General features: G+C 49.0%; 1 protein-coding gene, 1 non-coding gene and 1 pseudogene across 17 annotated transcripts in view; 1 reads left to right on the top strand and 2 right to left on the bottom strand.

The window, feature by feature from the left end:
* Positions 1-1703: 1703 nt before the first annotated feature.
* Positions 1704-2966, top strand: LOC129488727 (small ribosomal subunit protein eS12-like; annotated as a pseudogene).
* Positions 2906-2977, bottom strand: TRNAC-GCA (transfer RNA cysteine (anticodon GCA)). Its single transcript has one exon. It is a non-coding gene; the product is annotated as a tRNA-Cys (tRNA).
* A 3631-nt stretch (positions 2978-6608) lies between these two features.
* Positions 6609-16071, bottom strand: part of DCAF4 (DDB1 and CUL4 associated factor 4) — a 33396-nt gene continuing 23933 nt past the window's right edge. For 11 of the 16 annotated variants that reach the window (XM_063644272.1, XM_063644277.1, XM_063644284.1 and 8 more), the window contains 6 exons: positions 13976-14055; positions 11981-12082; positions 11760-11857; positions 10543-10716; positions 9745-9859; positions 6609-7643 (listed from right to left, as the gene is read on the bottom strand). In XM_063644272.1, coding sequence (XP_063500342.1) covers positions 7450-7643; positions 9745-9859; positions 10543-10716; positions 11760-11857; positions 11981-12082; positions 13976-14055 — 763 coding nt within the window. In that variant the 3' untranslated portion in view covers positions 6609-7449. The remainder of the gene's footprint in view (positions 7644-9744; positions 9860-10542; positions 10717-11759; positions 11858-11980; positions 12083-13975; positions 14056-16071) is intronic. The other 5 variants (XM_063644275.1, XM_063644283.1, XM_063644273.1 and 2 more) reach the window with 2 other exon arrangements.

Genomic DNA, 16071 nt, shown 5'->3' on the forward strand with positions numbered 1-16071 from the left:
TCTTAAGCAAAGAGGGAGAAAAGGGGAAACTGTTGAACTGAACCCAAGAAGATCTTAAATGTCCAGAGGAACAGTAAGAAGCCCATTCTCCCCAACACGAGGGGCCTAATAGAGTCTTGAACTTCAGTAGGAGCCTCAGCTGGCTCTGCTACACTTAGCAGCAGAAGACCTTGGGCAAATCACTCTCTTGAGATTCACTTTTTTCTTCTGTAAAGTGTGGAAATTTACTTTCTAGGGTTGTAGTAATGAAAATGAAATCATGCTGGCAAAACAAAAAATTGTTCATCCATCGTAACAAGTGTCTAGTTGCGTCAAGTGCTGGGGAAGCGAAACTTCCCTGAGGTGTCTTTTACGCTGAGCCTGAAAAGTTGGACTTTTCTGGATGAAAAGGAGTTGGGTGGCTTGAGCAAAGGCCCGGGTGTGTGGGGGACAGGCTTGAAACGTGGTGTCTCGAGAGTACTAGGTGTGAGGCAGAGATGGCGCAAGAGGATGGAGAGGCATATGAGGTCAGATCACAAAGACCACACCCTCTATCTGAGGCACAGGAAGCCATTGAAAGCGAAGATCTAGAAACATCATTCCTGTGGCAGTACAGTGGATAGACTGGAGAGGACAGACTTAGAGTGGGACCAGAGCCTTTTAGCAACACGTACAAATGGAGAAATCAAGAAGAAATGGAGTTTAGCCTGAAATTGTTTTTGGAGATGGTTAGGTGGAAGATTTAGACCAGGACAGATCTAGGGTTGACAGGTAATAGGGAGGGGCTGACTCGGTGTTCAGTGAAGGATGCCTGCTATGAGGAACCTTGCTGAGGACACCTAGGAGGCTGGCAGTGCCCTCCAAACCATGTTGGGCCAGTTAGATTCTCAGGTGTCCACAGCAACACGGGACATGAGGCAGTATTTATTTGTGGGCTTTTTTTTTTTTTTTTGGAGATGGAGTCTTACTCTGTTGCTCAGGCTGGAATGCAGTGGTGCAATCTCGGCTCACTGCAGCCTCTGCCTCCAGGGTTCAAGGGATTCTCCTGCCTCAGCCTCCTGAGTAGCTGGGATTACAGGCATGCACCACCACGCCTAGTTAGTTTTTGTATTTTCAGTAGACACGGGGTTTCACCAGGTTGGCCAGGTTGGTCTTGAACTCCCAACCTCAAGTGATCTGCCTGCCTTGGCCTTCCAAAGTGTTGGGATTACAGGCATGAGCCACCACACTCGGCCAGTATTTGTGGACATTTTTGATAACCAGTGTGTGCCATTCATTGTTGTCTCTAGAAGGCTATAAGTAAGCAAACACTGAGCTAGTTAGCAAAGGGTCTATCACAGCTCAGTGCTGCTGTCACAATCACCTGCTCATTTGCTATCTTTCATTGTCACCTGGGGAGTAGGGCAAAATGGAATATCCTTCAAGGCCAGGCACGGTGGCTCACACCTGTAATCCCAGTGCTTTGGGACGCCAAGGCGAGTGGATGGCTTGAGGCCAGGAGTTCTAGACCAGCCTGAGCAACATGGCAAAATCCTGTCTCTACAAAAAAAGAAACCCCAAAACCTAAAAAATCAGACCAGTGTGGTGGCACACGCCTGTAATCCCAGCTACTCAGGAGGCTGAGGTGGGAGAATTGCTTGAGCCTGGGAGGTCAAGGCTGCAGTGAGCCAAGATCACGCCTGGGTGACAGAGTGAGACCTTGTCTAAAAAAAAAAAAAAGAAAAATGCTCGGAGATTGTAACATATTAATCTTTATGACACCAGTGGTAACAAGCAAACTGGCCAAAATGCTTAATCAACTTCTTGGCCAAGTTTAACCCCTTTTCATGCAACCTAGACCACATTTTAGGTGCATTGAGTGTTAACCAAGAACAAACTGCTGCTGTTTCCCCACTGCCACTGAGTCGCGGAGGCAGAGGCTCAGGTGTGTTCAAGAATCAGCTTCCCCGCTAACCCACCGCCATGGCCCAGGAAGGCATCACTGCTGGAGGTGTCATGGACCTTAATACTGCTTTACAAAAGGTCCCAAAGGCTGCCCTCATCCACGATGGCCTAGCACGTGGAATTCGAGAAGCTGCCAAAGCCTTAGACAAGCTCTGGGCCCATCCTTGTGTGCTGCCCCCAACTGTGATGAGCCTACCTATGTGGCTGGTGAAGACCCTTGGTGCTGAACACCAGATCACCCTAATTAAGGTTGATGACAAGAAACTAGGGTAAAGGGTGGGCTACTGTAAAACTGACAAAGAGAAAACCCCATAAAGTGGTTAGTTGCGGTTGCATAGCGTTAAAGACCATGGCAAAGGATGTCATCAAAGAGATTTTTTTTCTTTTTGAGACAGAGTCTCTGTCACCCTGGCTGGAGTGCAGTGGCATGATCTTGGCTCACTGCAGCCTCCACCTCCTGGGTTCAAGAGATTCTCCTGCCTCAGCCTCCCAAGTAGCAGGGATTACAGGCGCGCACTATCACGCCTGGCTAATTTTTGTATTTTTAGTAGAGACGGGGTTTTGCCACGTGGTTCAAGCTGGTCTTGAACTCCTGAACTCAAGTGATCCACCCACCTCAGCCTCCTAAAGTGCTGGGATTATAGGCATGAGCCACTGCGCCTGGCCCTTCTTTCATGTTTTAATTCAAGGGAGCTTTTCAAAAGTATATGTTGAAGGAACATTTTTATATATACTCCGACACACACCCGATGGCCAAATTGTGTTCACAGCTCTCAGACTTACTCATAGATTTAGAATCTCCTCAGGTACTTGGTCTTAATGGAAGACAACACAGGTCCTAAAGGGGCTTTTTGTCCAAATGGTCAGCTGGAATGTGGGAGGAACAATTTTATTAGCACAAGAGCAAGTTGAAAATTCCTTTATCTTTTCTGGTGACACTGTAGCTGACAGTATTTACTTCTAAATGAGAAAACATCCGGGAAGGGGGCACCCGGATTTGAACCGGGGACCTCTTGATCTGCAGTCAAATGCTCTACCGCTGAGCTATACCCCCTTCACCTATCAGAAGCTCCTTCCTTGTCCACTTATAGTGACTCAATACAATCAAGTTCCACCCACGCTAGAGTTCTGGCAAGCTTTGTGTTCTAAAGCCCCACCTTCTTAATTATCCATCATCTGCTTTGGCTTTTCCCTTGGCCACCAATAAACTGAAAGGGAACACTTGAAAATGACAACCTGTGTTGGGCATGGTGGCTCACGCCTGTAATCCCAGCACTTTGGGAGGCCAAGGTGAGGTCAGGAGTTTGAGACCAGCCTGACCAACATGGTGAAACCCCGTCTCTGCTAAAAATACAAAAAAATTAGCTGGGCGTGGTGGCAGGCACCTGTAATCCCAGGTACTAGGGAGGCTGAGGCAGGAGAATTGCTTGAACCCTGGAGGTGGAGGTTGCAGTGAGCTGAGATCACACCACTGTACTCCAGCCTGGGCTAAGAGTGAGAGTCTCTCTCTCTCTATGTATAGAGAGAGTGTGTGTGTTTTGTAAAGACAGGGTTTTGGCATGTTGCCCAGGCTGGTTTCAAGTGATCCAACTGCCTGAGGTCAAGCAATCCTCCCATCTCGGCCTCACTTCGGCCTCCTAAAGTGCTGGGATTACACATGTATACCACGGAGCTTGGCCTCTGCTCTGTTCTCGATGGAAACAATAGCCAGCTCTGACCCTGGGGTCCTGCTGATAGCTGGCGAAGTGTTTTATTGAGGTTGAATACTGTGGCTCCTTCTTATCCCACTGGCAGGGGAGAACTGAAGCCTCACCTTTCAAAGCTGGCACTGGTTGGTATGGAGTGCAAGGGCATAGGCCCGAGAAGCCCTTTCTCGTCTCACCTCCTCTCCAGGGGGAAGAGAAGCCGAGAGTACAGCTGGCTCCTTCCTCCAATCTCAGGGAAGAAACGGCACACTTGGAGACAAAAATAAATTTTTTTAATGTAAAATAACATTAAGAGTTCATCTAAATATCTGTCTTAGAAATTCATGTTGAGGGCTATGAAGGGAAGAGATGCTGTTAGAACAGAGGGAAGTGGGTGACCTCTCCAAAGACAGACGTGCTCCGACGGAGAGCTGGGGTGTTCCCGTGGTAGCCAAACCTCCCACTGAACCCACTGACCGGTTTGAGATCAGCACTGTAGTGGTCATGCCCAGTCACCTGCTGGAGAGGATGCCCTTGGGGGCAAGGAGAGGCCTGAGCCTGCATTCAGTCTACCTCTTGGCTTCCCCATTCCCCTGGGTGTGGTATGGGATGCCAACCAGGCGTAGTCACTGCATTCCCCATGCCCACAGCCGAACATGCAATCCTCAAATGTCTTGAGCCTCTGAGCTGAAAAGCCAAGGGCTGGTGAGGTTGAGGGACAGAAGGCTTCCCAGAAATAAAACCCCGAACCAGGAATAATTGTGGGAAGACTGTGAATGGTTTGTGCTGGGACAGGAGGGGCCAGAAATTCTGGGCTTGGCAGAGCTTGCCTTTCTCCCACGAGAAATGAGAAAAATCTCACCCTTGTCTCTGACCTATGTGGAAAAAATGGATGAGATCAAGATCAATTGGACCAAATGGTACAAAGGATCATGTGAGTAGAGGAGTGGCTCAGGATGGTGGAGTTGGGCTGGGAGGAGGGTTTACCCTGTTAGAAAAGTCTCTCTCAACTCTTTCCCGTTGTTGTTAACCTGGGCCTGGAATATGAGCAGGATGCAGCAGTGAGGGGAACAGGGGCTTCAGAGTTGGGAAGCAAGGAATCTTAATCCCAGCTCAGCCCTTCTTGCCAAACCACTTTAACCCAAGAAACTTGTTTCCCAAACTGTGCCGTGGGGTTAGTGTGAGGGTGAGAAGCGCCTTACAAATGGCTCATGTCTGTAATGCCAGCACTTTGGGAGGCTGAGGCCACAGGATCACTTAAGCCTAGGAGTTCAAGACCAGCCCGGGAAACATAGGGAGACTCCATCTCTACAAAAAATAAAAAATGAACTGAGTGTGGTGGTGCACACCTGTGGGCCCAACTGCTCAGAAGACTGAGGTGGGAGGATTGCTCAAGCCCAAGGAGGTCCAGACTGCAGTGAGTAGTAATTGTGCTACTGCAACTCATGCACTCCAGCTTGGGCGACAGAGTGAGACCCTGTCTCAAAAAAAAAGGGCGGGGGGGGCCTGACATACATTAGGTGCTTATTAGCTAATATCAGGGAGCACTGTGGCACCATCTGCTTGTGTATGTGAAGAAAAGCTGGAAGGATGCAGTCCCTGGGCCTCTTCCCCTCAACCAGGCTTCACTATGGCCCAGGAACCATGATGAGGCTGGAAATGGAGGCAGCACTTGCCTGTTCCTGCCCAACTTCTCCTATTGAGGTATCTCTGTCCTTTCCTGAAGATGTGGAGGATGTATTCTACTATCCAGCCATCCCTTCCTGTGCCACCATGATCCTGAATGTGGGGAAGAGAACACAGAAGACTGTCAGCCACAATGCTGAGGGGGCACAGTGCAAACTGCCCTGGGGTTTGCTGGTGGGAGAGGGAACAGGTCAGAGCTTTAGGTAACTGGGGAGGACAGATTAAATATATTTAAGAACCGGGCCAGGTGCGGTGGCTCAGGCCTATAATCCCACCACTTTGGGAGGCTGAGATGGGCAGATCACTTGAGTTCAGGAGTTCAAGACCAGCCTGGGCAACATTGTGAAACCCTGTCTCTGTAGTCCCAGCTACTCGAGAGGCTGAGGTGGGAGGATCCCTTGAACACATAAGGTGGAGGTTGCAGTAAGCCAAAATCGTGCCACCGCACTCCAGCCAGGGTGACAGAATAAGACCATGTCTCAAAAAAAAATAAAAAATAAAAATAAATTGCTGGGTGCAGTGGCTCATGCCTATAATCCCAGCACTTTGGGAGGCTGAGGCGGGCAGATCACCTGAGGTCAGGAGTTTGAGACCAGCCTGACCAACGTGTAGAAACCCCATCTCTACTAAAAATACAAAATTAGCCAGGCGTGGTGGCACGCGCCTATAATCCCACCTACTCGGGAGACTGAGGCAGGAGAATCACTAGAACCCAGGAGGTCGAGGGTGCGGTGAGAGCGCCATTGCACTCCAGCATGGGCAACAAGTACAAAACACCATCTCAAAAAAAAAAAAAATGTTGGTTCTTTATAGAATATGCTGTATTAGTCAGGGTACTGGCCACATTCAAGTGGGGAACTGTGAGTCTACCTAGTGAGGCATCCTGGGCCAGCAAGTGAGGTGTGATGACCCGCTGTAGGTCTGAAGGGACAAATGAAGAATTGTTGGAACCCGGCTCTCTCTGAGCACTTTCCAATAGAAGTGGTGGGTTTTGGTTACAGCCACCCATAGCCCAACCAGAAGGGAGCTGGGGAACCAGCGATCCCACCTCCCTCTCCTCTTGCCCTCTGTGTTCTGCCGCTGCTTCCCACTGGCTGAACCTACCTAGCCGCTGGGAGCCAGGGAACCCTGACCTAGTCCAGAGGTGAGTCTTTTGGGCATGCACAGAGCAGGGTGGAGATGGACAGATGATGAGGGCAGAGTGGGTCTAGAGGAGCCCAGGGAGGCTCTCCAGGAAGGCTATGAAAGCTGGTCCCAGCAGCCCAAGCTTCATGATCTCCTAAGTCATTCGCAGAAGCGCATGTCACACCATGATTCTTCTCTTGGTTTTATTGTTTGGTAGAAAAACAGGCTCTTTAACACTGAATAAACATCTCACAAACCGTCGCTCCTGGATTACAAAAAGTCAAAACCAATCTCCTTTGACGCCAGGCCCTTGAATCTGACATTCAAGTCACTGTAATAGAAACCAGAGCTGCTGAACCTTACATGCTGGAAGGTGCTTCAACAAAGGCATGTTAAGGACTGTTTAAAACTTCTAGCATGTAAGAAGATCCATCTTTCCTTCCAATGTCTTGGGATAATAACAGGAGAATCCCGGAGATCTGCTGCTGAGTTTGAGAAGGCCAAGTTTAAGGATTCCAAACTCCAGCCTTCAATATTTCTGCAGAAACTTAGAGAAGTAACCTCCCCGTCCTCTCTGCTGGCTTCCCCAAGTACAGATGCAGGATGCAGGTCTTTCTTCCTGCGACCCAGGAACCGAGGACTCAAACCATCTCACTGTCTCATCACTGGGCTTCTCCAATGGGCTCTTGGTGGAAGAAGCTTTTCGTTTTTACCAATCTTCAGTCCTTAGAAAAGTCCTTTTTGTTAAGAAAAGGCAGGGAGGGTTAACTGAGTTCTAAGAATTCAGTAAGAAAAGGAAAGAGGTACCTTTTATGAAAAGGACTTCGAAGCTCTCTGAGCCAGCAATTTAACTCAAATAACTTTCCTGAGTGTTGCCACACGGAACATTCAGCACTTCTCTCCTAGCAGCCAGAGGATGGGATCTGTGTACACTGAGTGTCACTTAAAACGCCCTCATTAGATGCAGTAAAAAGTTACAGTTTACTCCCGTAAGTCAAATCCACATGGCTCTGGGCTGTACCCTGCAGAATTAGCTGTAGGAGTAACAGTAAAGGTCCTGCCCGACAGCCATGAGCAGCCCCGGCGCGCCCCGGGAGCCCCCCAGCCGCGACGAGAAGGCCACACTGGGAATGTCAGCCTTGGAGGCAGGGTACGGGGAGGGTATGGTTCTCAGTAGGCGGGCATCGTGGAGGCTCCAGATTCTCGTGTAGCAGTCCTGGCCCACTAGGAAAGAGGAGAGACATATGGCAGGCTAGTGAGAGAATGCAAAGGAAAACTTACCTACATGTGGACATGGCTTCCCAAGATTCCTCAGGGCTGTGATTTCATGTGAGCCAAAACACAAACTCATTAACGGACAGTATTTCTACGGATAACCCAAGTCGCCCTGTTGTGCTAGAACAATGACAAGATGCCCTGGTTGGCTGTGTGATGCCATGAGTGGCTCAGAGGTATCCTGGCTAATGTCTGGGGATTCTGCTGCTCTTGATGTCACGGGACGTTCAAGTGTGAGTGCGGCCCACCTGGTCTAGGTGACATGCAACTGATTTCTCCCATTTTTTAGGGACAAGGTCTTGCTCTGTCGCCCAGGCTAGAGTGCAGTGGTGCGATCAGGGCTCACTGCAGCCTTGAACTCTTAGGCCCAAGCCATCCTTCTGCCTCAGCCTCCTGAGTTAACTGGGACTACAAGTGTGTGCCACCATGCCTAATTTTTTTTCTTTGAGATAGGGTCTTGCTGTGTTGCCCTGGCTGGTCTTAAACTCCTGGCCTCAAGCTCCCTAAGTGCTGGAATTATAGCTACCACGCCTGGCCTGATCTTTTCATGTTATAGTAAAAGATCTGTCAAAGTCATTACATCCTGGGGATGGGCTAGGTTGACAACTCTCCCCACAGCTCTCTCTGGTTTAATGCTTCAGTTCCTAGGACCAGTTTAAGTCTTCAGGGCTCCAGTTCTGAGGACTGTGACATACAACAGCATGGGTTACAGCAGCCCAGAAACATGATATACACTACTGGAGACCTTCAGTAGGAGAAGAGGACAGGCCTTGGGCAGTCATGGATTTCACATTTGTGATTCTGATCACTCTAAGACCAGAAGTGCTATCGTGGCTGAAGCTGAATCCCGGCTGCAGTTTATTACTGCAGCTGGCGACTACCTGCATCTGCCTCTCAGCAAGGCTGAGCTCTCTCTATCATCCAGCTCACAGGAGCTCTTCCGTGATAAAAATAGGTGAAAAATCGACTTAAAAAGGAAGCGAAGTCCTGGTGTTGATGAGAATAGTAAATAAGTCTATGAACGTCCTAACAAAGTGATGCTTCCTAGCCACAAAAATGTTCCATGGGGAATAAGCCCTTTCTATAGGAATACCAGTAGAGGTGGCAATTCTTGAAGACTGAGAACACATTCTGCAGTGTCAGCAGCCACTATTTCAGTGTGAAAGCATTGAGCCTGCACACTGTCTGATTACACTATAGCCACCATCGTCTGTAATCAACTGGTAACTCCCTTCCAGGGGGGCTTAGTGGCCAGATAGCTGCTCCTAATCTGCAGATCATGGAGCCACAGGGATGGTAGTAAAGGGGCCATGAATCTTATTTATTTATTTATTTATTTATTTTGAGACGGAGTCTCGCTCTGTCGCCAGGCTGGAGTGCAGTGGTGTGATATCAGCTCACTGCAACCTCCAACTTCCTGGTCCAAGCAATTCTCCTGCTTCTGACTCCTGAGTAGCTGGGATTACACACAGGTGCCACCATGCCCAGTTAATTTTTGTATTTTAGTAGAGACGGGGTTTCACCATGTTGGCCAGGATGGTCTCAATCTCCTGACCTTGTGATCTGCCCTCCTTGGCCTCCCAAAGTGTTGGATTACGGGCGTAAGCCACCGCGCCGGGCCAGGGCCAAGAATCTTTACAATGACCATAACTTCTTTTCTCAGCATCCTCTGGTGGAAATGTGAGTAGAGACAACAGGGAGCTCAAGTTTTTGGATAAGATAGTTGTGTGGCGGGATAATGCTGGCCTGATGAAATCCACTCAAACTCCAAACCCAGGCTCCCCAGGACCTCCCCACCTGCCTGTTTCTGAAGTGACATTTGCCCACTGACATGGGATGAGGCTGTCCACCTGGTGGACATTTATTTACACCACTGATTACTAATATATCCAATTCTACTTCCCTCCTAGTCTCCCCACCCAACTGTCCACACTCCCCTTGATTCAGTTCTGTTTTGGGGTAACTTTTCCCTCTGCTGCTGAAGTTGCTGGGATTGCCCCTGAGAGACAGTATTTGATGGGGTGGAACTTCCCCTTCTGTCCTCAAGTACCTGCCACCAGGATTCCCTCTTCCTCGTGCACATGCAGGGGCAGGTAGGCGTACTCATTCATGTGACCTTCGTACTGCCTTATGCACTTCGTGGTCCTCAGGTCCCACAGCTTGATCTGTGGAAAGAAGCACCAGGGGCCATCAGGGAGGGGCCAGGAGGTACCATGGTGGTCCCCAAGTGCAAAGCCAGGAAGGCAAGGTGGTCTCCAGTGGCCTGTGCAGGTCATGAAGATCTCCATCTCGAATTCCTGAGCCTTGGAGTCCATCAAAAGCATGTAACCAGGCTGGGTGCAGTGGCTCACGCCTGTAATCCCAGCACTTTGGGAGGCCAAGGTGGGCAGATCATGAAGTCAGGAGTTCGAGACCAGCCTGACCAACATGGTGAAACCCCATCTCTACTAAAAGTACAAAAATTAGCCGGGCCTAGTGGCACATGCCTGTAATCCCAGCTACTCAGGAGGCTGAGGCAGGAGAATCGCTTGAACCCAGGAGGCAGAGGTTGCAGTGAGTCAAGATAGTACCACTGCACTCCAGCCTGGGCGACAGAGCAAGACTCCATCTCAAAAAAAAAAAAAAAGAAGGCACATAACCAGAGAATCATTTTCACTTTTGTTTACATCAGATTAGGCTCATATGGTCAACAAAGCAGTCCCCATACAGGGCCTACAAATCACTTGGTCTTCAGCGAACTTCCCCTGCCTGGGGTCTTGGTATGAGGACCTCTTCAGCAGAACCCTTTCACCTGGCAGGGCTCTGGGCCACGAGACCCTGTGGCCTGAGAAAGTCCATGATCCCCTACCTTTCCAGCCATGTCTGATGCCATTAGGTATTGCTCATCTTGGAGGATCCGCACAGAGGTCACTGCTGAATCATGCAACAGGCGGGAGGCCTTCCACCCCTTGCCTTGATTTCCACAACGCAGATCAATGGCAAAGATTTCCCCAGAGCGGCAGCCATTAAACAGCAGAGGAGCCTGTGGAAAGAGGGACTGCTCGGTGCCTGGCTACCATGACATCCCTCTGAGACTGGGCAGGGCAGGTCCTCCTGATACAACCCCTCTTCCAGCTCTGGGTTAGACGGTGTGATTAGACATGTGCTGATCAGAGTTTGGGTCTCAATGGAGTTGGAAGGGAGGATGATTCCTTGTTAGTGGCTAGAAGAACCAGACCCCATGTGTCCTCCTCATGGGTAGCATGGAGCTCCTAGGAGCTACCCCCCACCCCCCTGCACTGTCCCCTTTGGCCTTTCTCTCTGAAGTCCCAGAGATAGCACCCCATCTCCACCAAAAGCAGGTTAGTGGGTTCATTCACTTTTAAGGAAAGATGGCATTTTCTAGAGAAAAGTCTGTGAAATATAGTAATGACCACAGTTTTTTTTTTTTTTTTTTTTTGAGACGGAGTCTTGCTCTGTTGCCCAGGCTGGAGTGCAGTGGTGCGATCTTGGCTCACTGCAACCTCCACCTCCCGGGTTCAGGCAATTCTGCCTCAGTCTCTCGAGCAGCTGGGATTACAGGCGCCCAGCACTACGCCCGGCTAACTTTTGTATTTTTAGTAGAGAAGGGGTTTCACCATCTTGGCTAGGCTGGTCTTGAACTCCTGACCTCATGATCCACCCATCTTGGCCTCCCAAAGTGTTGGGATTACAGCCATGAGCCACTGTGCTTGGCCTGATTTTTTTAAATATATAAAATATATAACCTGAGAGCTGTGAAGAATTGGTGTTTAGCTTATACAATTTTAAAAATGGTTTGTCCTACTGGGTAAATCCGAATACCTAAGAACTGCTCACAATACCTTTCCATGAGAGGTTGTTTAGAGCAACTCAGGCCAGCCTTTCTGGATCAACCAACTTTCACTCGGCTCAGACACCCTTACAAAGGAACCCACTGATCCTTTCTGATGCTCTTGCTCCCCTGTCAAAGAGGACTAGAGGGCACACAGAGGAGTCCAATTTCAATCTGGCCAAATTTCCACATAGGGCAAACTTTTATATTCTGCCTGTCCCAATCCAACCAACCATGAGAGCAAACTGCTGGGCCAAGACATCACTGTTGGTCCCAAAGGACTGCCGGTGTCCCGTCACCACGTTGGTCAACAGGACCCGCCGAGACAAGCCTGGCGGAGACAGAGATGGGCTGGTAAGATTACGTCACATGTAGTCTGGGGAGAGGGACAACTACATGGGGTTTTAAGGCCTGTTAAGGCCTCTTCTCTGGCCACCTGGGGAGCCAGGCTCACCTGTACTGAAGCAGTTATTTGCTTGGATATTCAGGGACCAGGCACAGGACCAGGCACCAGGGATCCGGAAACTGCAGAGCATGCCAGGCCGGTCTATTCCTGCTAAGGGGATAGGAGAATGTAAAGTGTGGCTGACTTCTAGGCAGGCCAGGGACCACTGGGTTCGGAAAACATCCAAATATGCCCACAGCTGCTCAGAGGGTCTATACCTTTGGCCCCATTCTGGGTTTTGTGGTTGCAAGAGAGACTCAGCTGGGATGCCTGGCTCACAAGTGGTTATTCTGAAAATCCATCTATGTTAACATTCCCAGTAGTCGTGTTTATAGTATGAATAGTACTGATATCAGGGAGGTAGTATACTGTCGGAGGTAAGGTGGCTCCGATCCTCGATCACCTACCAGCTATGAGATCTCAGGCAAGTGTGTGTGTATACACACACACACACACACACACACGTAAATATATATATATATATTTTTTAAAGACAGGGTCTTGTTCTTTTGCCCAGTCTGGAGGGCCGTGGCGTGATCATGGCTCAATGCACCCTCAACCTCCCAGGCTCCAGGAATCCTCCCATCTCAGCCTCCCAAGTAGCTGGGATCACAGGTGTGAACCACCACACATGGCTAATTATTTATTTTTTGTAGAGATTGGAGTCTTGCTATGTCGCTCAGGCTGGTCTTGAACTCCTGGGCTCAAACGATTATCCTGCCTTGGCCTCCCAAAGTGTTGAGATTACAGGCATGAGCCACTGTGCTTCGACAAAATATTTTTTAAAATAAACTTTTGCAATGATAGAATGTACAGATGGTAAGGATACAGTTCAGTGAGTTATCACAAACTAAATATAGCCATGTACCCACCACCCAGGTTAATAAATAAAACAATTCAGGCCAGGCACGGTGGCTCACACCTGTAATCCCAGCACTTTGGGAGGCTGAAGCGGGTGGATCACCTGATGTCAGGAGTTCGAGACCAGCCTGACCAACGTGGAGAATCCTGTCTCTATTAAAAATACAAAAATTAACCGGGTGTGGTGGTACATGCCTGTAATCCCGGCTACTTGGGAGGCTGAGGCAGGAGAATTGCATGAGCCCCAGAGGTGGAGGTTGCGGTGAACTGAGATCGTGTCATTGCACTCCAGCCTGGGCAACAAGAACGAAACTCCATCTCAAAAAAAAAAAAAAAAAAAAGAAAGAAAGAAAAGACAAGACAAGACATAAAACAATCCAGTACCCCAGAGGCCTCCCTCACATCCCTTTCCCAATTACTACCTCCCCAAAGGGTACTGTGAGCCTGACCTCCAACACTAAAAATTACTTTTTTAAGACAAATTCTGAAACTCTCTGCCTCAGTTTCCTTATCTGTAAAATGGTGGTAAGACACACTCCTGCCTCATAAGCTTGCTGTGCAATGAAATACCAGGCACTGGGCTAAACGTGCGCGATCTCACCTAATTCTCCATGGATGTGGACTGGGAAGGCCTTGTCCACTTTAGAGAGGTTCAACATTCCATTCAAGTTGGCAAGGGGCAGAGCTGGGATTCGTGCCAGGTCTGCCTGAAGCCCACACTCTTAAGAGGCCTCTCACCCTTGTCTTATTGATCCTAATTTTCTGATAGACTGAAAATGTAATATCCAGAATGCTGTCAGGAAGGAGGAGTCAAATTGCCTTAACGTAGGCAGATTGTTAAGTATCCCTGACAGCACCTGAGGTGCTTTGGACCTTCGGAGGTGTTTTCTGAATGATGTGCATAGGCATTCAAATCTGTTCGTTAAGTCTGCTCTGGCTGCTGAAATGACTGAAATGGCCCAAGATGGGTAAAAAGGGGCAGATGCTGTAAAAAAGCACATGCTTCTGGTACTAACCCTGGGACAGGCTTAGGGAATCCTCCCACAGTGCCTCTGCAGCGGCTCCATACTTCTCTCTAAGCCACCCCCACACAGCTCTCGGGAGACAGAGGACAGATTTCTTTAAAGGAAGAGAACCCTGTACCTGGGTGACTATTGACGAACAGTGACGCTGGGAGCAGGGTGGCACAGCCTGGAGTCTCTGCGAGTCCCATGAGGCATAGCCTGGAAAAAGCTGTTAAGGACAGTTAGGCACAAGGCTCCCCTCTGGGAGGAGGCATGGACATTTACCCTTCAGAAGGTCAAATGGCACACAACCTAGGACAGAGTAACCCCCACTGTCCAGATTCAACATGCGTTTACACTGTCCACATTTAGCTTCAGATGTTTTTGTTTGTTTTTGAGACGGAGTTTCGCTCTTGTTGCCCAGGCTGGGGTGCAATGGTGCGATCTCGGCTTACTGCAACCTTTGCTGCTCAGGTTCAAGTGATTCTCCTGCCTCAGCCTTCTGAGTAGCTGGGATTACAGGCATGTGCCACCATCCCTAGGTAATTTTGTATTTTTAGTAGAGACAAGGTTTCTCCAAGTTGGTCAGGCTGGTCTCGAACACTCAACCTCAGGTGATCCACCTGCCTCGGCCTCCCAAAGTGCTGGGATTACAGGGGTGAGCCATCGTGCCCGGCCAGCTTCAGATGTTTTTTAAAGGGAAAAACAAATCAGATATAGTTAAAAGCTGGGTGTGGTGGCTCCTGCCTATGTAATCCCAGTACTTTGGGAAGCTGAGGCGGGAGGATCACTTGAGCCCAGGGGTTCGAGACCAGCCTGGGAAACACGGCAAAACCTCGTCTCTACAAAAAATACAAAAACTAGCTGGGCATGGTGGTGTGTGCCTGTAGTACCAGCTCCTTGGGAGGCTGAGGTGGGAGGATTGCTTGAGCCTTGGAAGTTGAGGCTGTGGTGAACTGTGATCATGTGACCGCACTCCAGCCTGGGTGACAGAGTAAGCCCATGTCTCAAAAATAAAGTACTATTAAAAATCCCAAAAAGCCCTCTGATCCCTCCCTAGTCCAATTCTCCCTTCTCCTCTACCCAAAGAGAACTGCTCTTCTCAAATTGGTGTAAGTTCTTCTAAGCCATGCCGTATTTCCACTACATATATTTGTCAGTAAATAATACAAAGCAGCTTTTGTTTAAAAAAAAAATACAGAAATGGCATTGCACAGAATATCTCACTACCAGCCCTTAAAATTTCTGCTTATCTGAATGGGTACCAGGTGATACCTGTTATTTAAACTTGCATTTCCCTGACTACATGTGGGTGTCTCTGCTCACATGAGCATAGTCATTGGATTTCCCTCTCTGACCTGCCCCTTTATACCCTTGCCTACGTGTGTGTCTTCTGACTAACACAGTTCCTCTCCTTTTCCCCTCATAGCCAAACTTCACTCCAGAGGAGCCTGTATTTATTCTCCCTCCCTTGCCTTTCCTCCATTGAAACCCAGGCCTGACCCTCACCCTCCCAGAGAAATGTTCTCACCACAATCTTCAATGAACTCCTGGTTTCTAAATCTGATGGAAACATTCCAGTTCTGTCCTACGGCCATGTAGGGAGGTCTATCCTGAGCCTTCTCCTATCACAAGATGCCCGGGCTAGAACCTGCGCCTGCCTCTTGGTGCCCTTCCCTCCACTCCTGCTACCTCGTTTCACGCCCTCACCGCCGCCCTTAGTCTTGCAGCAGCTTCTGTCTGAGGACTTGCTCTCGTCTGTCTATCCCCCAACAATGCCACCAAAGGAATCATTTTCAAAAATGACTCCACAATCACAACCCCCGGGACCTCCCACAGCCCTGAGCGAGCATTCAGTCTTGAAAGGCCCTGCTCCCTAGCCACTGACATCATGAATATCAAACTGCTGCCAAACATCCCAAGCTTTCTCCCAACTCCTCCTATTAGGAGTCCCTGACCTCTTCCTGCCCTCATGGGTCTCCCACCAGGAAGGTGGCTGCAATCCCTCCTGCATGCAGCTTTCCTCCTACACTGAAGACTTGTGGAGTTGCCTGTCTCTGTCTCCTTGTAACTGCATGTACTTGATAGGTGTTGTCTGAATGACCACACATATTCCTCATTGGAAAATGTAAATATCTGAAAAGCAATCACGTAACTTTTAAAAATCTTTTTAAACATTTTATTTTTATATACATTTTTTGAGATGGAGTCTTGCTCTGTCGCCCAGGCTGGAGT

Source organism: Symphalangus syndactylus, chromosome 8 (genome assembly GCF_028878055.3).
Source record: "Symphalangus syndactylus isolate Jambi chromosome 8, NHGRI_mSymSyn1-v2.1_pri, whole genome shotgun sequence".
NCBI lineage: Eukaryota > Metazoa > Chordata > Mammalia > Primates > Hylobatidae > Symphalangus > Symphalangus syndactylus.